This window comes from Hypomesus nipponensis, chromosome 23, assembly GCF_054491055.1.
Source record: "Hypomesus nipponensis isolate SF chromosome 23, ASM5449105v1, whole genome shotgun sequence".
NCBI lineage: Eukaryota > Metazoa > Chordata > Actinopteri > Osmeriformes > Osmeridae > Hypomesus > Hypomesus nipponensis.
Window position 1 is genome coordinate 17170087 of NC_140383.1, and position 21972 is coordinate 17192058.

The 21972-nt window shown below is 43.7% G+C and overlaps 2 protein-coding genes across 2 annotated transcripts; both read right to left on the bottom strand.

The window, feature by feature from the left end:
• Positions 1-3312: 3312 nt before the first annotated feature.
• Positions 3313-4323, bottom strand: LOC146234427 (uncharacterized). Its single transcript, XM_084689929.1, has one exon. The coding sequence runs from the start codon at positions 4321-4323 to the stop codon at positions 3313-3315; it is 1011 nt and encodes a 336-aa protein (XP_084546055.1).
• A 2-nt stretch (positions 4324-4325) lies between these two features.
• On the bottom strand, positions 4326-7170 carry LOC146234428 (uncharacterized; the record flags this gene model as incomplete). The annotated part of the gene is given in 5 exon segments (XM_084688520.1): positions 4326-5185; positions 5188-5707; positions 5889-5956; positions 6082-6555; positions 6657-7170. Coding segments are annotated over 5 exon segments (2436 nt in total), but the record flags the coding sequence as incomplete, so codon positions are not given.
• Positions 7171-21972: the final 14802 nt, after the last annotated feature.

Here is a 21972-nt window from a genome sequence, read left to right on the forward strand (position 1 = left end):
TGCTTCCCGCCTTTCTCCCATACAGAAATCATCCTCATCCCTTTACAAATTGCCCAGATTCGTTATCAAAGCAGCCATCTACCCCAGGTAAGCAGAAGTCAACATGACCATTTGATAATTACAATCAAAATCTGCTCACCTGGTCTCTGGCTGAAGATTAACTGTTTGTGACGCCAATTGTTCGATGATATTCTGTCGGAGGATGGGCCAAGGAACGCACCACAATGAAAAAGAGTTTACTTAATTTATTAGCTATCGAGCTCGGATCACACCATCAGTCCACAACAGAGTGATAGGCATGAGTGAGAAACATGTCTCTCAGGTAGACGTTATATACATGAGCTGGACCGTACAAATATAGTAGCCACAAAAACATGTCCTTAAACGGTATACATTCCACAACTTAATGCACGGGAGAACAACACAGAGGTGGTTCAGTCATCACTCAGTGTTTGTACTATTTTCTGCATGTTGCTCTTTCCAAAGGTGAAAGTGCACATTCTCCTATCTATATGTGTATTGTCCGAGACCTGCTGCGTGAACTCTTGACCACAGCAAGACTCAAGCTTCTCTGTACACAGAAAATCTGCATATCAGTAACGATAATGTTTCATTCTCAGGACATTTATACTCAAGAAGAGTCAGATTTATTGTGCTATGTAGATATAACACTGCTACCTGGAGCCAGCGCATCGGATTTCTTGCATCACAAATTCTACACGGTTTGACCCCAAATCACAAGATCGGACTCTTATGATTCTTTGCGGCACACCAAGCCGTAAATATTAGGCTTTCCCACGTCGGCCATTTCAAATTTTTATAAAAACCTACTTTTTTGAATTCCACGTTCGACGTTGCTCCTATTTTCATGAACATGTAATCAAATCATCTTCAGACCACAATCACCTTGATATGTCAGAATATGACTGAATTATAGCTGTTTATACTTGGGTCAAATCTGACAACGCTCGCCACAGGTGAAACGGCTAACTTTTTTATACAGTAACTGAACACAGCAATTACAAGCAGTGAGGATAGCTCACTGTGATGACATGGGCTCTTTTGAAATGCAAGGTCATAGGATCGAAACCAGCCAGTCATCAAGCATGTGATACTGGGTTATCTGTTTAGTGAAACAGGAACCCAGGTTAGTGATTCTGAGGCTGTGTCTTGGCATTAAAACACCAAACCTTTTGTCTGTTATTGTGACCCCATAGGCTTCTGACCACACCACATACATTTGGTAACAGCACTAGCTATTGGTCAAAAGTGATCAGCATGGAAATCATATAACAGTTGATTTTATTCATGAGTTTTTTTTTACAATTTTGCCTATTGTCAGAAACAAATAGCTCTTTCTAGGGGCCAAGCAGTGAAGTTGCCAAATGACCTAGTGTTTTTGTTTGTATTCTTCTACAATGTGAGTCTAAAGCAGACTTAGAACAATGGTGAAAAATGGCACAGTGGTTGGGGACAGTCCAGTGGCTTTTCACACCAAGTTTCATGCCTGTTTATTGACCACTGGTTGTATCAATGGGTCAAAGTTAGAAATGAGTTTACATACGTAACTTTTAAACTGTATGACCATTTTTTTTTTTATGAGTTATCATTGGTTTCCCTGCATTAAGTATAAACTCAATGAGATATCAAGGTCTGGTCAAGTAATTGGGCAGATGTTTTGTATCTAAATTCTTATTAACGGTGTGAAATGTTTCATTATGATAATATTGTTACACAATATTTGGGATTCTTGCTTGTTGGACTTGGTCTGCAAACGACCTGAAGCCTCACAAAAGCGATTAGAAATAACTTTATTTCACTAACCGTTTGTGATGTTCAAGCTATGAATCAAAGGCCTTAGTTCAATCAGGAGAGACCAGGTAAGAGGAGAGTGGTGTTTATTACAGAATGGTAAATGTACAACAATGTTTTGGAGCTTAGACCCCGAGGGGAATCATAGCTCAGCGGGCGCCTGCCCGAAATCCGAGAAGAATCCCCTACGGAGTCCAGACACTGGTGGCGGTGGTGGCAACCGACGACCAACGAGGCGAAGACGGAGACAGGAACTGGGTGGCGACGGGGAGGTGGAGGGTCGCGCACTTGATTGCCTGGAGAAACTACACGGGGAGAGAATCTTATTTAAAGGCACGGTCATGTGATTCTTCGACAGCGTTAATTGATAGACGAGATCGACAATCAACCGAACCGAAGGACAGCCCGGTATAGAAAAGAAGAGCGTTCGTAGTGGGGGGAGTTAGTAGTGAACCATTGTTGAAATTGCCCGAGCGCAGGGAGAGGTCTTGCCTGACTGAACTTGCGCTATGCTTCATTTCAATCAGGAGAGACCAGGTAAGAGGAGAGTGGTGTTTATTACAGAATGGTAAATGTACAACAATGTTTTGGAGCTTAGACCCCGAGGGGAATCATAGGTCAGCGGGCGCCTGCCCGAAATCCGAGAAGAATCCCCAAAAGAAAAGAGGGTGAGAAGCAGAATCATAAAACATACTCACCAACGGGATAACCTATGACCCTTTGAGGAATAAGCAACACAAAACATATTTGAGCGATCAACATATATGATACTGCGTATACAAACCTGTCCGGATCCAGAGGGAGAAAGCAAAGCCAGAACAGATCAGATCAGTCTAACTGTTCCGAACCGACAAAACCTGACGAGGCAAGTTAGGCTGCAGCCTGCCGAGCTGCCGTGGCCCGTCGGCCACAGGACCAATGTCCCCGTGTCAGAGTATGTTTTAGCTACAGGGCCGATATCCCTCATGCTGTCGGAAATCGCCCTTGAAGGCTGGGGCTCGAGCCCTCGAGTATGCAGGTGGTAGCCTTGGACGGCTTAGTCGGCTAGAGGGCCGGCGCCCTTGAGACTATGTGACCAGCCTGTGCAGATGGCTGGAGGACCGACGTCCCCGCGTACGTGACCTATGTAGGCTATAGGGCCGACGCCCTTGAGGCTATGTGACAGCCTGTGCAGATGGCTGAAGGACCGACGTCCCCGCGTACGTGACCTATGTAGGCTATCGGGCCGACGCCCTTGAGGCTATGTGACAGCCTGTGCAGATGGCTGGAGGACCGACGTCCCCGCGTACGTGACCTATGTGGGCTAGAGGGCCGACACCCTTGAGTTTATGTGAACAGCCGGAGCTGATAGCTGGAGGACCGACGTCCTTGTGTGCGTAGGGAGCCTGCGAGGCAAGAGGCCGACGCCCCGGGGAGAAGTCACCTCGAACACACAGTTGGTGCGAAAACGAAACACCACCGACCACCAGTTATTTGCAAAAAGAAACTCACCGAGAGCCATCAAGGCCGTAGAGATCTTTGGGCCTCGATGATGGAAGCAGCATCAGGGCGGACGTAAGACGAATAAGCTGAGGAAGACCAACGCCCCAGCTGTTGTAAAGTCGCAGTGGATAACCCTTGAACTGCAGCGGACGTGGCAGCACCTATCCTGAACGAGTGGCCAGAATATCGTCCTGGGGGTAAGTTACACTTGGCCACTACCTGCGCTAAGTGGTGACTGAACCAGGACTGAGACATGGGATTATTGGTAGGGGTCAAGAAGAGAGGGGAGAGCGGATCGGAGGAGGCCCTCATCTTAACGTACCTTAGCATTGAAGAGAAAGGACAGAAAGGACCCCCCGTGCGAGCAATGACTACGGAGCAAGAGCCTCCTGATTTAGAGTGTCTAAGAAAAAGGTTGAAGAATTCAGGGTGAAACGTCAAATCAGAAAAGCAAACATCAGAGTTGGGATTAAACGCATTTGCCCGAGTGGTAAATTCCCCGCACCGAAGAAACCCGTAGAAAGCCAGTAGGAACGGACAATCTAAAAAGGAGTCGATGTAGCGGGAGAAACAACCACGTCTGAGCACCGAAAGCATAGCATGCAGAATTGAAAGAGTGAACGGGAGTCTGTCGTCCACTTTAGGGGGAAATGCTTTGCCTATTCCTTTGAACAGCAATTTAATGGCCGGATTGGACAAGAGGCTGGGAAACGAAGGATCCAGGCATCTGGCGTTGAATTGGATGCCCGCGACCAACCCTTTAATATAGCACGGCTGGAAACGGCGAACATCCGTGCAGTGACAAACAAAAGCACATACCACATTAACACCCAAGGGAAACAGGGGAACAGAGAGAGAAGAGCAAAACATAGCATATGTTCTCCACACGAAATCGTAGGACCGAAGGGTGGAAGCCGCCAATCCATTTCTCATATATCCCTTAGCTGCCCCTAAATACACCTGCAATGAGTGCTCCTTTAATCTAGGGCCAGTGACGAGAGAGGGGGAACAGCTAGGGGCCACTGGCATGCGTCTGGGCACAGATCCCTGAAAACCTGGAAATTAAAACGAGAGAGAGCATCAGCTATCAAATTTTCGTGGCCCGGAACATGACGTGCAGTGAGGATGAAATTATGACATACGGAGAGCCATGTAATGCGTCTCATGAATGACATGATTAGCGGGCAGTTTGATCGGCCTTTGTTAATAATGTTAACCACGGCCTGGTTGTCGCACAAAACAGCGATTCGCTTGCGGCACCACGACTGGCCCCACAGGTGACATGCAACCACTACTGGGTACATTTCGTGCAGAGCGGATGAAGCACCGCGCGCAGCGAAGTCGTGGGGCCACGGGCTAGCAAACCACTGCTCCTGATAATACCCTCCAAAACCGACGGACGGAGCAGCGTCAGTGAAGAACCGAATCGAATCCGAAGACCGAACGACGTCGTCGTAAAAGAACGACACGCCGTTCCAGCCCTCTAGCAACCGAAGCCAGAAAGACAAGTCGGACCGGCACCCGTCGTCCAAGCACACCAGGTCGTGCAGGCCGGACACGGAGGAAGCCAAGACGAGCAGCCGGGAGATGAATGAGCGGCCCTGGGGAATAACGCGCATAGCGAAATTCAGATGCCCAAGAAGGGAGAGCAGCTGCCGCTTGGTAACAATAGAAGAAGCCACGGACGACCGGGCCAGGCTGCACGCTCGCTCGAGCTTCTCGGCAGGCAAGGAAGCCTTCATTCCAACCGTGTCCAGCATGATACCCAGAAACTCGAGGCAAGTGGCCGGCCCGAGTGTCTTCTCGTCGGAGAGGGGGACGCCCAGTCCGCGGAAAAGATTCTTGAGGAGCAGCAGCGAAGAGCCAGAAGCATTGTTAGGAGGATCTACCCAAAAAAATCGTCCAGAAAGTGAAGCACTGCGGGGACCCTCACCCGATTTAAAAGGATCCAACAAAGGGCCTCGGACACCTGGTTAAAAATGGAAGGGCTGCTCCTACACCCGAACGGAAGGCGCACGGCAAAATAAAACCGATTCTCCCATTTCATTCCGAACAGGTGCCACTGACAGGGGTGAACGGGGACGATTTTAAATGCGTCAGTAATGTCGGCCTTGGAAAGCCAAGCTCCGGGCCCTGCCAGCTTTATGAGCCTAATAGCGTGATCAACGGTGGCGTAGTGCAACGAGTACGGCTCGAGGGGAATAAGCCCGTTTATCCCGGGCACCGGACCAGAACGCGGGGCAGACAGGTCCAGAATCAGCCGTTTCTTCCCGGAATACTTCCGTGTAGCAACGCCGAGGGGACTGCTGCGAAAAAGGGAAAACGGAGGCAAACTAAACGGGCCTACGACGTAGCGCTTGTCGCACTCCCTAGCCAGAAGGCGTGACACGACGTCCGGCTCCTGCTGCGCCGACTGAAGATTACCCAATACCAGAGAGGTAGACAATGGACATGAGACCCCCACCCTGAATCCCTGAGTCAGCCCGGATAACAGGTGGTCAACAAACACAGAATCAGGGTGAGTGGAGAGTTCGAAAGCCAATGAGTCAACATTTATTGGGGTAGAGGGGTGACCAGCCATCATTTTGGACCACCACGACGCCCTCGCTGAGGACGGACCCGCCGCGGGCACACTGACCGGGGGTGAGCGTCCTGACAGCCGCTGCAAATATGAAGGAAACGGCAGTTGCCAAATGCGCACACACCCTCGTTGAAATTATTACATATCGCGTTGGTGGCAGCAACATGAACCTTGCGGCCGCGGACATCCAAACCCGTCGAGCTGACCCTGCGAGAAGCCCGGGGCGGGGACCTGAAACGGCACCAACGGGCATAAAGAAGCCATATGCCCCATGTCGCCGCACGAGCTGCACGACACGGCCTGCGAGCCCCCGACCAGCATGACCAGGAGCTCGGTGTCCAACACGGACCAGTCCAACAGTGTATTGCAGCGGGTAATCTGGAGGGCGGCCTTGCTGGAGAACCCCTTGTGATATTGGTAGAACACTTTCTTCCCATAACGCAGATTAAGATCACCAATTAGAGCCAGGTACCCGTCCAGTTCCTTCCTTCTCTGGGGGAAGACGGAGCACAAGACCTCGCTGAATATTCCGAACGCCACGACAAACTCTCCGATGGACATGTCCCTGGCCAGCCTAGGGTCGGCTGACTTAATGACGGCGCAGATCTGACTGCTGGCAGTGATGCTGACGTCGCACTCGGGGGAAGGGAGGATTAGCCGGATCAGATTGATGTTTCGGCCTTGCAGAATATGCGACCTCAACCTGGGGGAAATGTCAGCACTGGCAGGAACGTAAGGCCTACCCGGAAACGGTGCTGCCACGGCGGAGGCCAGGGTGTACTGTGGCTCATCGACAGCCACCGGGGCAGGGCAGGAGGTGGAGCGCCCACACCCGGGAACCTCCCAGCAGCAGCGGAGGTGGACGCCCCGGCGCTCTCCAGCGACCGTAGACGGGCGTCAATGGATTGCAAAGACGAAGCGAGGACCAGGAGGGTAGAGGACATGGCTTCCTCAGGAGCAGTGGATGCGGGAGCAGACGGAGGTGCAACGGAGGGACCGGCAGAGGCGTCGGCGGCAGGATCCAGGAGCTCTTGATGAAGCGTCTTCCTAGCACGCTTACGACCAGATGATCGAATTACCCCGGAAACCGGAGGTGACTGGGCCTGGTCAGAGGAGACGCCGTCCGCCTCGGCGACCAGAGCTTGGAGCTGGGAGATCCCCAATCCGGGGGCTGGATTGATGCCCCTGGCACGCAGCCCCGTAGCTGACGCAGACCCATCGGAGCCCCGACGAGAAGCAAGCCGAGAGCTACGGCGAGAACCCGGAACGACTTCCTCGGGCTCGGAATCAGACATAGCGAAAATTATTAATTCCCCAAAAAGAAACAAATACAACGAAGAGATCAGCCAACGCATCACATAGTCGCGCACTTGATCGCCTGGAGAAACTACACGGGGAGAGAATCTTATTTAAAGGCACAGTCATGTGATTCTTCGACAGCGTTAATTGACAGACGAGATCGACAATCAACCGAACCGAAGGACAGCCCGGTATAGGAAAGAAGAGGGTTCGTAGTGGGGGGAGTTAGTAGTGAACCATTGTTGAAATTGCCCGAGCGCAGGGAGAGGTCTTGCCTGACTGAACTTGCGTTATGCTTCATAAGTGGTAAGCTGGCTGGCTGGCAGGAAGGCATTGATCCCATAGGGAAATTGACATGTTACAGCAGTCTGGCCCAAGACAAGCAAAAACATTAAATTTACATATAGCAGATACTTTTATCCAAAGCGACTTACAAGAAAGAGCAAAAAGTGCATAGGTCAATGATCATAAACAACGAGATGGCCCCCCAAAAATGTGGATAGCCAAAACATGAAGCATACATTGTGAAAATAAAATAAGAGCCAATGGGTAGAACATAAGAACAAGTAGTTAACAAGTTACAATTAAACAACATGATCCTTGAAAGTGCCCAGATTCAGATTATCTTTATTTGTCATTGTCACACAGGTACAACAAAATTAAAGTGCTTCCGGTCAGGGCTTAAAAATCAATAAAAAGGATAAAATTACTAAAATGCTAAAATTACTCAAATAAATATACCTAAAACAATACCATAAACAAACACACGCAGTCATACACCCACACCCATAACATAATACATAACATAATAATGTGCACAATATCATGTTGTGTATTATGTTATGACTGTGGGTGTGTGACTGTTTGTGTGTGCCCAGAGTGTACCTGGAGGAAAGCAAGCAACAATAATATAATTCACAGCGGGTACAAGTAGTTAAATCAGTTACAACTAACCAACAAGTGCAACAAGTCCCTCAATAAGGGTCCTTGTGTTTCTGGAGAAAATAAACTCATTTTATATTACACCAACCACCTTCTTCTGCCTATGGCAGAGTTAACAATCCAAGCCCTCCTGAAACCCCGAAAAACCTACAAGTCTTTCCAAAAGACTGATGCACTCCCGAAACAAGTGTGTCTTTGTCTCTCCACTTTCAAGAAAAGGCTAGTCAGTATCTCTGATGGAGGAGATGATTCCAACATTGAGGGGCCCGACAGGAGAAGAGCTTGGGTTGGGAGCGGGCGCTCTTGAGAGATGGGACCTCCCGACAGTTATCAGAAGAGAGACAGTAGGTGCCAGGTGGGGGTGTAAGGCCGGACGAGAAACTGGATGTAGTTGAAGATCAGGTTGAAGATCAGGTGGGCTGCTGTGTTCTGAATCCTGTGGAGAGGGTGGGATGCACATGCTGGGAGACCGACGAGAAGTGAGTTGCAGTAGTCCAACTTGGAGAGGACAAGTGCTTGGACAAGCAGCTGGGTGGAGTGCTCAGACAGGTATCTCCTGACCTTCCGGATGTTGTAGAGGGTGAATCTACACGACCGGGAGACCGCAGCAATGTGGGCCGTGAGGGAGAGCGTGTCATCCATGGTAACCCCAAGGTTCCCCCAAGGTCATGGGAGATGGAGGGCTTATGCTTATTTTTGAAATGTAAGTCCTGTAGTACAACCAGCCAGGGGCGGTCCTAGCACATTTGGCGCTCTAGGCGAGCTTCACTCGTGGCGCCCCCCCCCCCCCTTGTGCTTTTGCACAAAAACGGAATTGCAACTTTCAAACGCTATTTTGACCTGCAAGACTGCATTTCTTTCAAATAAACACAACAACGATCCCAACAATGAATAAACATTAAATAAAGAACAAAATCCCTGAGAAAATGTCAAGTCTGTGCTGAACTACGCTCCGGCCACACCCCCAGTTCAACGATGCACACACGGTGCACGGTCACATTCACTCCCTCATCGCCTGCAAATAATGTTTTTTTACTCTTCTGTTCTGTTGATGCCTGGCAAACAACAATCTTAGGAGGTCTGGGTCAATTGTGGCACATATTCACTCATTTTAAGCAATCAATCTCCCTGAACAAAATTAGACAAAACGGAATTCACCAAAATGTCATGACACATCGAAAATGATGCAAATTGCGGTACAGCTGAACTTGAACTGATGTTTCGACTGAATGGCAATAACAAGGAACGTCAGAAGTCACTGGCTAGCTAGCGTTAGCTAACTATCTAGCAAGATTACATACAATCCATTCGCTAAAGTTGACAATACAACACTTGGATTTTTACCAGCATTCCTCACTTGTTGACAAATTGCCGTGTTTTTCTTCCTTAATGCCTAATGCAACAACACTACAAATATCTTACTCGTTGCATAGCACACCCATTAGGCATTAAGGACATTAAGAAAGACAAACACGGAAATTATTGGGTGTGCTATGCAACGAGTAAGATATTTGTAGTGTTGTTGCACTGGCTAATTGGCTTTATATGTGCGCCCCTATTTTAATCGTGTTTTTTTTGTATAACGTAGAATAAATGGACATATCATTTTTGATATAGGCTACCCGCCTCTGTAAAATCCTTAAAGAACTAGGTTATGTGACAGGGAGTAGCAAAACGTTCAATGATAAGGTACCTCTTTTCTTCTTAACCCCACTAAAGTGCCCGGGGCAATTCAAGCATTCATGAACCGTTTTCTTATCTGGAATTCATCATAGGCTAAGACCAGAATGTAAGGATTTACCTTTCGCCTTTGCACATTTCTCTTATTCTTCCTTTCTTTTCTTCTTAAATTTCGCCCTGGATAGCTTTTGCCATTATTTCGTTCTTCAAAGTTCTTGAACACACACACTCTAACCAAACACCTCATTGTGCTAGCATGTTCTGATAACACCAAAGAGGTACGTACCCCTTCCTTTTTGAAGGGAACGTATGTCTGGCCCTTCTTACCCTAATTAGGGTTCCTCTGGTAGGAGGAAACCTATTGCTTTTGTTAGTATTCCTATTAGGGTTCCTCCGGTAGGAGGAAACTTATTGTTTTTGTTAGTATTCTTATTATTAGGGTTCCTCTGGTAGGAGGAAACCTGTTGTTTGTGTTAGTATTCTTCTTCTTCTTATTATTATTAGGGTTCCTCCGGTAGGAAGGAACCTATTGTTTTTTTAGATTTCATTAGGGTTTCTCCGGTAGGAGGAAACCTATTGTTTTTGTTAGTATTCTTATTATTAGGGTTCCTCCGGTAGTAGGAAACCTATTGTTTTTGTTAGTATTCTTATTCTTATTATTATATTTCTCCGCTAAATGGCCCAATAGCTCAAAAAGTCCTGGACCCGATTTTTTTCCAATTTGGCCCAATGATACAACAGGTCACTCATAACTCCCAGACGACTAGTGGCCCATGTGCGCCCATAGGTTATAAAACAGGCTATAAAACACGCCCAAAGTCTACGTGATTTCCCCAGCGCCCCATTACTCCAAAATACCTGAAAATTGGTATTCGTTCCTTATTTCTCATGGAGAACAAAAAAGCCGCAAGGACCCATATTGTCAAACTTATGAATTTTCTTGTACTGTCCAAATTTGGTACAACCTTCAAAACCCTTCTCCTCATGAACCATATATCCAATCGACTTGAAATTTGTTCCAGATGTGTAGAATACATGTTTTTATAAATGGTCAAATTGAATAAGAAATGCAATATAAAATGGCTGAAAGAAGTGTATTTATGTAAATGTACAAATTGCCTCTATCTTTGTGTCAATAAATCTAATATAATTTCGACTGATTGTTTTTCAAACCTAATAGGGTTCAAGACAACATCACTCTGAAGTACCATAAACAATTTCACCTTGGTATGTCAATAAAATGATTGAATTCAATTGAATTGCTCCACAGCGCACGCTACAAATTCTCACAGGCTCATCCTGCTCTATGACACTAGGGTGACCACCTGTCCCGCTTTGCGTTGTGTCGCACAGGATTTTCACCCCTTGTTCCGCACGTCGCATATTGAAAATGTTGTGTTATACAGCACAAAGAGGGACAGGTGGTCAACCTACTTGACACACGCGCGAGATTGGCGAGACGCACACACATCCTTTCTGGAAATGGTGTGCTGACCAAGCCCCCACCCTTGGTCTTTAGCTCTTGTTTCATTTTGCTCCCAATCGCAGCTCGCTGTTACAAAATATTTTTTGGCGGCCATTGTTGTTTTCAACTGGAATCACCTGATAGCCGGTTTGGAGGCAGCCACGTTCGGTAAGTCCTATTTTTACACATTTTTACCTAGAATCAATGATTGGGTTCGTGAAAGTACACTACTCTTGAATTATGGTGTCATCAAAAAGGTCATCAAAAAGGTAGAGGAGGGCAGTTTTTAGGAGAACAAGCAATTCCCCACAGACCTGTCGGCTCAGAATTTTGATTTGGGTCGAGGAAGTCTTTGTAATAAGCCTATGCGTCAAGGAGACCGCATAGGCTTAGGCGGCAGCCATGTTTTGGTTGCGTCATGTTCACAAGTTCACCATTTTACAGTTCGGTCGACACCAAAAATGTGTTTGTTACCAAACCTCGAGGAGGGAAGCCTTTAGGAGATGTAGGAATTGTGCTTGTAGCCAGATGCTCCGATTATTTTTGTGATTTGTGGAAAACTTGCAAGTGGAGTGAGACTGCGTCCCGAGGGTACATTGTTTTGACTTAGCCTCAATGACAGACTCGGCTCGCTCACTCACTGGCAGTGTGTAAACGATATTGTCATTCACTAAATTCTAGTCCTAAAACGTCAGGGAAGGCTGCTTTTTGTAGACAAGTGTCTACTGAAGATAGCCAGTATATAGGATCCTTCAGAACAAGCCTATTTCATTTGTCATTTTCCTGAGAAAGCGACCTACGTTAGCCAGGCTAGTTTCACTCGGTCAGCCTATTTAAAGGTCTCTGACAGTCAGAATAACTGTTTACAGGCAAAGGTCGAGCTGGTCTTTGGTCAGATGTGTATATTGACCAGTTTAGAGCTAAATACTCTTGCCAGAGCCTGGAATCGAGCCAAATGTTTGGAATGACTTTGCATGGCCGGTTCTCCATCAGTTCAACACATTTGGATTCAAGTAATGCCACTGCATTTCACAGTCAAAACTGTAGTTTATGTCATATTTGGTTGTTCACAATATTAACTTCTTGTTTTGGCTACCCGCAATAATATGGGGCTATCTTGTTGTTATTATCAGTGACCTATGCACTTTGTAAAACTCTCTCTTGGAAGTCGCTTTGGATAAAAGCGTCTGCTAAATGAATAAATGTAAATGTAAATGTCAAGAAAAAGCTTCCTTTTTCACAACTGACATGGATCCTTTCTTCACTTTTACAGGTCTGGAGGGTCCTGCAGAGGCCTCCTAAACAGAGTTCAACAGAGGATGCTGAGAGAAAAACTGATCCCTTGCTGGACTACCCCCCTCTAGCTAGACAAAATCAGAATCAGGACAGCTTCTCTTCAGCCCTGACCCCAGGACAGCTTCATCCAGCTGGCCTGCCCGCGGGCCCTGCTTGCCCCTGCCTGCGGGCCCTGCTTGCCCCTGCCTGCGGGCCCTGCTTGCCCCTGCAGAGACACAGTCACCCCACAGACACAGTAGCTCTACAGACTGCGTTTTTGAGGACACTGATGAAAAAGGACAAACCAGAATTTTTTACTTTGATGAAAGTCTAAATGTTTAATCCTTTCCATGTCACAGCATGCCAAGCTGCTGACTTTTAGTGTCTTAAGTAATGAAAGCAGTTCAAGTTATAGACTTTTGACTTGAATCCAATGATTAGTCATCTGAATAAAAACCACTCAAGAGAAGCACTGCTTCTTGGATGATTTGTGCTCCACATCAGTACATCTCACACATTTGCCTTTGTTTCCATGGGATTCATGGAATTGCTAGTTTCTGCTCCACCATTGTGTAATAAAAAATATAATTTAGGACAGCAATTACATTTTTGTGTTATTCTTTCACACATTTAGTCCACGTTCTTAAACTCAACCGATTGTTGTCATTTGACCATACTGTTCATATTGAACAGGCATCAGTGTTTGGGAAGATGACTGTATATTTCCACTTTTGATTTGTATTTCCATCGTAAATTTGGTCTTTAATTTCAATTGGAAGTGTTATTAAAAGGTCGTAAAAAGTCTAAAATGTAACTTGTTTACACCTGTAGACACCCTGTGAAGCCCCCACCTCCCACTCCAGAGACAGTTGGTGACAGAGAGGTGCAGACATTAAGTTAAACATAGTTATGCCTCAAGTGTAGAGTAAAAATTAGAGACTAAATGTGGATGTAAATGGATGTTGAAACTCAGTTCTCTGAGTTGGTGCATGTCAGTTTAAGCAAAGGTTGTCTTTTAAACCTTTAGGTTTGGAACTCTCTTTTATACATTTATAGTTGGATTTGACTTTTAACAGCAATTTAATTCATTAAGCAAGTTGTTTAACTCAACCATAACACAGTTCAAGGCAGAAAGACGGGTTCCATTTCAGGAGACTCCAAGACCTTAGCGCGTCACTAGCATCTCATCATATCACGCAGTCGGAGCACAGCTAGATCATCAGCGGCAGCGCTCTTGGGTACCCAGCATGCAGTGTGGAATGTCAAAAAATGCCAAAACTTCTGGAAAATAGTTTGGTTACAACAGCTATGCAAGGGTTTTTAGTTGTTGCGTTCGTTCAGATTGTTGTTTGTTAGTTAAAATAATGAGTGAGAGTCGGCTGTAGTACATCAATATCCGCAAGGAGTTGATCATAGCCTGTGCCATAAACCTTTTGCCAATGAGGCTATTCTTGACTGTAAGTTGACTGTGGTTCTGGAAAGCGGTGTTCAAGCCATCTTTGAGAAATTCTGGAAACAGTGTTGAGAGCAATGTGTTTTGACTGTGAGAGGCAACTTTTGGTCGTCATCTAAACCTCATGCGTCCGCTACAGCATTTCTGCTTTGGCGTGACTTGCCCTGGGAGGGAGGTAAACGGCATGGATTGGGATAGTGTGCGGGCAGGTGTATTTTTATACAGGGTGAAATGGAATGAGAAATGTAATACAAAATGTCTGAAAGGGGTGTATTTATTGCCTCAATATCTTTGTGTTAACAAATCAAATATAATTTTTACTGATGGTTTTCATACCTTATTGGGTTCAAGGTGACATCACTCTGAAGTACCATCAACAATTTCACGTTGGCATGTCAAAATATGATTGAATTTGAGTAGTTTAAATTTTGGCTGAATCTAACAACGCTTACCACAGAAGAAACAGCGTACTTTTTATACAGTAACTGAACATGAAAACATACATCACTGAGAATAGATCAACGAGCTGCAACGTTGACCTGCAAAGTATAAGGTCGTAAGTTCGAATGCAGCCACACTGTTTGAGTCTGTCTTAAATTGGATTATGTGTTTTGTTAAACACATAATACTTCACTTCATTCTGAAGTACCATGCGCAATTTCACCTTGAATTTCAAAAGATCATTGAATTACAGCTGTTTAAGCTTGGGCCAAATCAAACAATCCGTGCTTCAGGAGAAACAGCTTTCTCTTTGCATACAACAACTGACCACATATTCTCATTCTTGCGGGAAGCTCAATGGTTTGAAACAGTTACCTCCAAAGTGCAAGGTCACAGGTTCAAATCCATACACAGTCTTTTGGCCTGTCATAATTTTGATTACTTGTTTAGTTGAACAGGCTGACATCCTTCTGAGATACCAAGCGCAATTTCATACAATTTCAACTTGAAATGTCAACCGTTTCTTAACCTTTGTCCCAAAGCTGACCAAAAACTAATACTCATATCACGCAGTCAGAGCACAGTTCGATAATCAGCGTCAGCACCCTTGGGTACCCAGCATGCAGTGCGACATGTCAAAAAAACACAAAGACTTGTTGAAAATAGTTTGGTTACAAAAGCCAGGGATTTCAGTTGTTGTGTTTGTTCAGTTAGATGTTTGTAATGTTATTGTTGGTTAGTTAATATAATCTTGTTGGTCACCCTGATTGTGCATGTTGTGTAGTTTAATGTGACCAGAGAGTCGACTGCTGTCCTGTCACAGGCTGTTCTCGTAAGGAGTTGAATATGAGCTCTGCCCGTGCCCAGTTGCCCACATGACTATTGTTAGTTGTGCATTGACAGAGTCTGGAAAGAGATCAACTCAAGAACAGTTTTATTATCCTATGCAAAGTTAATGATCAGCCCATACTAATCGTTAGTGATGGGCGAACAATGCCTTGTGAAGCTTTGGTGGTGTCTTCTGGATTGTGCCGAACCAAATAGCTGAACTATCGGTGCATTGAAATTGGAGAGCACAGTGACATCTAGCGGTCAGCTAAAATTATAGCAGCCGTTTAAACCAACTGAATGCGATGTACCAGTAGTTTCTGGCGGTACTTCGTCTCGTTAATTATTCAATGTTGTTCATTTTTGTAAGGCTACGTGCTGGTCTCATTTTCGTGTTCATTCATTAAAACCATACATGTGTATTTGATAACTATGTAATTTTCATACAATAAATGTTTTACTGTGATGTACTGGTCTACACCACACTTTGTAATGTTCTGCAAACAGTATAAGGGCGGTAGAATGCTTAAGTGTATGGATGTATTAAATGACTGCTGATACAGAGTGGACCGGTAGTCTACACAACCACTCTGCTTATATAGCTCTCTCATTCCTTACATTTGTGATATGTATTGTGAATCAGGTTTAGAAGTGCGCCACAACTTTTAAACAGTTTGTGACGTCTAAAGCATTGAACGTCATCAATCACGTGGCATCGTCATTGGACACAAGCTCCAAACCACTTTTTTGAAACTGTGCGTATTGGTTTTGCGATACAAGCATTGAAGCGTCAGTGCCGCAACGTTCAATGCCTACTAATCATAAAATCTCAGTGGTTGGTGTGTAGTAGAGAGGCGAGCGACACTGACTTGTAACCTTATGCTCTTGAGTTCAAATCCCCGTTTAGCCTATTGTTGTTGGCCAAACATGAAGTAGTTTTGCTCTCTTGTTGTCCAAGTCTCGATCTTCTACAGTGTACATGTTTATAATATTTTGGCATTTTGCGGAGGAACCCGCATCGCTGCATGCAGCTATATTGTTAGATTTATTTTTTTAATGTCAAATATAGTGCATTTAGTAAGTATACCTATAACAGCAGGTACAACGTAATCAAGAATCAGAAGTGAATTGTTCTATTAAAAGTGATTTGTACAAATAAATAAAAAAAGTCCCTCTGAGTGGTGCCCGAGGCGACCGCCTATACCGCCTGTAGGAAAGACCGCCCCTGCAACAAGCAGAAGAGTGTGAGGAAAGTTTAAACACACAGCTGTATTTAATGATAAGACTATTAAAAGTTTTTGGCAAAAATAAAATCCCCAAATTTAGGATTATGCTTATTTTTGAAAAGTAAGTGATGTAGTACAACCACCAGAATACGATTTATGTGTGAGGAAAGTTTAAAGACACAACTGTATTTAATGATAAAACTATTAAAAGTTTTTGGCAAAAAATATTCCCCAAAATTGGTCTTATGCTTATTTTTGAAAAGTAAGTGCTGTAGTACAACCAGCAGAAGAGTAGTTATGTGTGAGGAAAGTTTAAACACACAGCTGCATTTAATGATAAGACTATTAAACGTTTTTTGGCAAAAAAATATTCCCCAAAATTGGGATTATGCTTATTTTTGAAAAGTAAGTGTTGTAGTACAACCAGCAGGAGACAAGTTATAATTGAGGAACGTTTGGAAATACTACCTTGTTTAAACATTAAATTAATACATATCTTTGTTGTATCTCTTTTCGCGGTTGTAGTTTGTAGACGGTCCCTAGACGCTCGTCTTACTGCCGGTTTTGGACCGAATTCTCACTCCCCCGCAGAATCCCACTCCCCTACGCGTGAACGCGCACTGCCTTCCTAGCGTATAGCTAGTTGCAGTTTGACGAACCAAGGCGATTTTTACAAGCCTAAATTCCCTCGTCTTAGACTTTGAGGAAACTGTCAGTAGGATATTTAATTCATGTTTCATCAAAACATAAGTTTTTGTTGTGCTGCACTTGAGAGCCAATACGATTTGTATGTCATTTTACTCGAAAATCCGAATGATTGTCTCAACAAAATAGACGTACTTCGGCACTTTTTGTATTCATTTGTACGAATCACTTTTAATAGAACTATTCACTTCTGATTCTTGATTACGTTGCACTTGCTGTTATAGGTATACTTAGTAAATGCACTATATGCCAATTAATTGGCATATAATCGTCTGGTAAATGAGTATAGCTACATTATTTTACAAATGTAGGCTATATAAAAGGGCCCCTGCTCACAGGTCTCTCCTACCAGAATGCAACTTCTATTTTCCTCTCAGTAAACTACTTGCCACACAACTGTTGTGTTTACAATGATATCCATTTTAAAGATCCTGTTTCCCACAGCCTAGTTTGTGTCTTTTAACTTGCAATGTACAGTGCTTGGTTTTAGTACCTGATATGCCAAGCCTGGACCTTCCCTTTGGGAATGGCTAGTGAAAAAACATCTAATTAATGATGACATTTTGATTGGTTCCATCACATTTATTTTAAACAAAAAACTATAATGATATATTTAACAAAAGGTAGAAAAAAAGAAAGAAAGTGATAATTTAAAAAGAGTTTTAACAAGTTTGAGGCTTGATCATGAAAACAGGTCAGGGATGTTTACGGCAGGCAGCACCAACATATTCCTCTCAGTTGGATTTTAGCACAACAGAGATGGCCACATCTCAGCCAACCTGCGATTTTGGATAAACATTAAGATTAATTTGTGGAATGATAATGAATGATCAAACATTAGGAATGGCAGAAACTGTCACTGTCACCTATAATAACATGACCACTTATACAAAGAAATACCAATGCTTCATTAGGGTTCCTCCGTCAGGAGGACCCTATTGTAATTGTTGGTATTATTAGGGTTCCTACGTAAGGAGGAAACCTATTGTTTTTGTTAGTTTTATTATTATTATTCCTCTTCTCCTTGCGCCACAATAACTCAACATGGTATTGGTAATTTTCAAATTTGGCACAGTGATACTACATCTGAGTGGGTACCCCCACGCCAACTACGGGCCAAATCAGACCATAGGGGCGCCACAGGAAATGCTCAAAAGTCCGATTTTCAAAGTGATAGTATTTCTACCCCATTGTTCCAATTCTTCTGAAATTTGGTGACAAAAAAGCCTCAAGGACCCATAAGGTCCGCCTGATCTATTTTCCTGTACAGTGATAATTTGGGAAAACCTTCAAAATACCTCTTCTCTTGAACCAAAGGTCTAATTAACTTGAGAATTTGTACAGATATGTATCATTGACGTATTTAAAACCTTTAATTATAGCAATTGAATAAAATACAAAATGGCTGAAAGGGGTGTATTTATATAAATGTCCACATTGCCTCAATATGTTTGTGTCACTAAATCAAATGACATTTTGAATGATGGGTTTTCAAACCTAATAGACTTTAAGGTGACACGCCCCTGAAGTACCATAACAATTTCACCTTGAGATGTCAAAATATGACAGATTTACAGCTGTTTGAACTTGGACCAAATCTGACAATGCTCACCATCGGAGAAACAGCTTTTTTTGTACAGTAACTGAACATGCCAATACTCAACACTGAGAATAGCTCAACGAGCTGGAAAGGTGACCTGCAAAGTGTAAGGTCATAGGTTTGAGTCCAGCCACACTGAGTCTGTCTTAAATTTGAATAAATGTTTAGTTAATCAGGATGACATCGTTCTGAAGTACCATGCGAAATTTCACCTTGATATGTCAAAAGATCATTGAATTACAGCTGTTTAAACTTTGGCCAAATCGAACAAGCCATGTTAAAGGAGATAGTTTTTTTGGGTTGTTTTTTGACAGAAACTGACCAGGAGTTCCCAGCCTTGCGGGGGGTAGTTCAATGGGTTCAAACGTTGTTCTACAAAGCGCAAGGTCACAGTTTCGAATCCAGGCAAAGTCTTTTGGCCTGTCATAATTTTGATTACTTGTTTAGTTAAACAGGCAGATATCATTCTGAAATACCATGCGCAATTTCATGCAATTTAACCTTGAAATGTCAACCATTTCCTAACCATTGTCCCAAAGCTGACAAAAAACTATTACTCATATCACGCAGTCAGAGCACTGCTAGATAATCATCGTCAACACCCTTGGGTACCCAGCATGCAGTGCGGCATGTCCAAAAACGCAAAGACTTGTGGAAAATAGTTTGGTTACAACAGCCTTGCGAGTGATTTCAGTTGCTGTGTTTGTTCAGTTAGATGTTTGTAATGTTATTGTTGGTTAGTTAATATAATCTTGTTGGTCACCCTGATTGTGTATGTTGTGTAGTTTAATGGAACCAGAGAGTCAGCTGCTAAACTGTCACAGGCTATTCTTGCAAGGAGCTGAATATGAACGCTGCCCAAGCCCAGTTGCCCACATGACTTTAGTTAGTTGTGCATTGACTGAGAGTCTGGAATTGTTTTTTGCCAAACATGAAGTCATTTTGCTCTTTTGTTGTCCTAATCTCGATCTTCTGCAGTGTACATGTTTATAATATTTTGCCATTTTGAGGAGGAACCCGCATCGCTGCTTGCAGCTATATTTAGGTTCCTCTGGTAGGAGGGAACCTATTGTTGTTGGTATTCTTATTATTTTTCTTTTCCTTGCGCCCCAATATCTCAAAAAGTCCCTGGTCATACATTTTCTAATTTGGCACATTGATACTACATCCAAGTGGTTACCCCCACACCAAATATGGGACACATTGGACCATAGGGGGCGCCACAGGCCACGCCCAAAAGTCCCATTTTCAAAGTGATGGCATTTCCACCCCATTTCTCCAATTTTTCTGAAACTTGGTGTGCATGCCTCATTTTTCATGAGGAACAAAAAAGCCTCAAGGACCCATAAGGTCCGCCATGATGGATTTTCCTGTACTGTGATAATTTGGGAAAACCTTCAAAATTCCTCTTCTCTTGAACCAAAGGTGAAATTGACTTGAAATTTGGTACAGATATGTATCATTGACGTATTTAAAACCGTTACCTAAGGCAATTGAATCAAGTACAAAATGGCTGAAATGGGTGTATTTATGTAAATGTCCACAGTTCCTCAATATGTTTGTGTCACTAAATCAAATGTATTTTTGAAGGATGGTTCAAACCTAATAAGCTTTAAGGTGACATGCCTCTGAAGTACCATGCAAAGTTTCACCTTGATATGTCAAAATATGACTGAATTACAGCTGTTTGAACTTGGACCAAATCTGCCAATGCTCGCCATTGGAGAAACAGCTTTTTAAAATTATCCAGTTATTGAACTTTGTGTATTCCATGCCTGGGAATGGCTCAATTGGCTGAGATGTTGTGGCGGTAAGCAAAGGGTTGTAGGTTCAAAACCAGTCAGAGGCATAGTTTTGTATTTTTTATTCTGACAAAACGGTTTCTAGTCTTCAGATAAATGCTCCGGTTGTAAGACATAGCAATGCGTGTTTAGTTGAGCCCATCACAACACTCCAATCATCTATTTAGCGTGACTATGTAAACCACTGCAAAACAAGTCAGGTTCACCACAGTAGCTAGTTACTTGTAGTCTACGCATGGTAGAGATAACGCTAATGGTTATCTCTAATGAAGTAAATTGAGTGTTCAGGTGGATCCCTTGTCTGTTGCACAAATTCATTTCAGTAACCTAAGCCAGGACACATCCCCACTGATGCTAGGCATGATTTTAAATTCCCTTCCATGACAAGTTATGGCACTCCAAACAACCTTTAAAAAAAACTATAAGTTATTCTTTACAGCAGCAACCCAGTCACCTGTTGTCCCATTTTCATAGGAAATGTACAAGCAGTTTCAACTTTGGTTGAATCTAACAACGCTTACCACAGGAGAAACAGCTTACTTTTTAATACAGTAACTGAACATGACACTATTCAACACTGAGAATAGCTCAATGGGCTGGGATGGTGACCTGTAAAGTATAAGGTAGTAGGTTGGAATCCAGCCATTATCTTTTGGCCTGTCATCATTTTGATTATCTGTTTAGTTCAATGGGATGACATCATTCTGAAATACCATGCACAATTTCATGCAATTTCACCTTGAAATGTCAACCACTTTCTCCATTAGGGAGTTAACAGTTTGCCCTGTAGCAGAACAGCAATCAGATGTTTTTCAAGATGTTTTTCAAGATGTTAATACAACTTATTGCCCCATTATTTTCACCTTGTATGCATTGCATTAGGCTATTGTGTATGAGTTCTCTTTATCTCACACACTACCTCACCAATTTAACAATCCTAAAAATCAACCGCTACTTGTATCAACTATTTAATGATGCAGCAATTCAACTTACTGGGGGAGTAGGATTTTGGCAACACTGTTCATCATACCTTCCAAAATCCTACTCCCCCCCATATATTGGGGCTATAAGATCTGACACACCCTCAAATTATTTTGGTGGTTCCTCATGTCCTGTAGAGTGTGCCATAAAATGCTTTCGATACTAGTTCCAAAAATGTAAACGTTAGAAGGGGAGTAGGATTTTGGCAACATTGTTTTTCATACCTGCCGTAATCCTCCCCCCCTCATATCTTGGGACTGTAAGATCTGACACACCCCAAAACAATTTTGGTGGCTCCTTATGCCCTGTAGAGTGTGCCATAAAAAGCTTTTAATACTAGTTGCAAAAATGTAAAAGTTGGAAGGGGAGTAGGATTTTGCAGGGATGCAAACACATGTAT

Coding starts and splice junctions, on each gene's coding strand:
- LOC146234427 (XM_084689929.1), bottom strand. CDS start 4,323: ATGCCAGTGGCCCCTAGCTGTTCCCCCTCTCTCGTCACTGGCCCTAGA.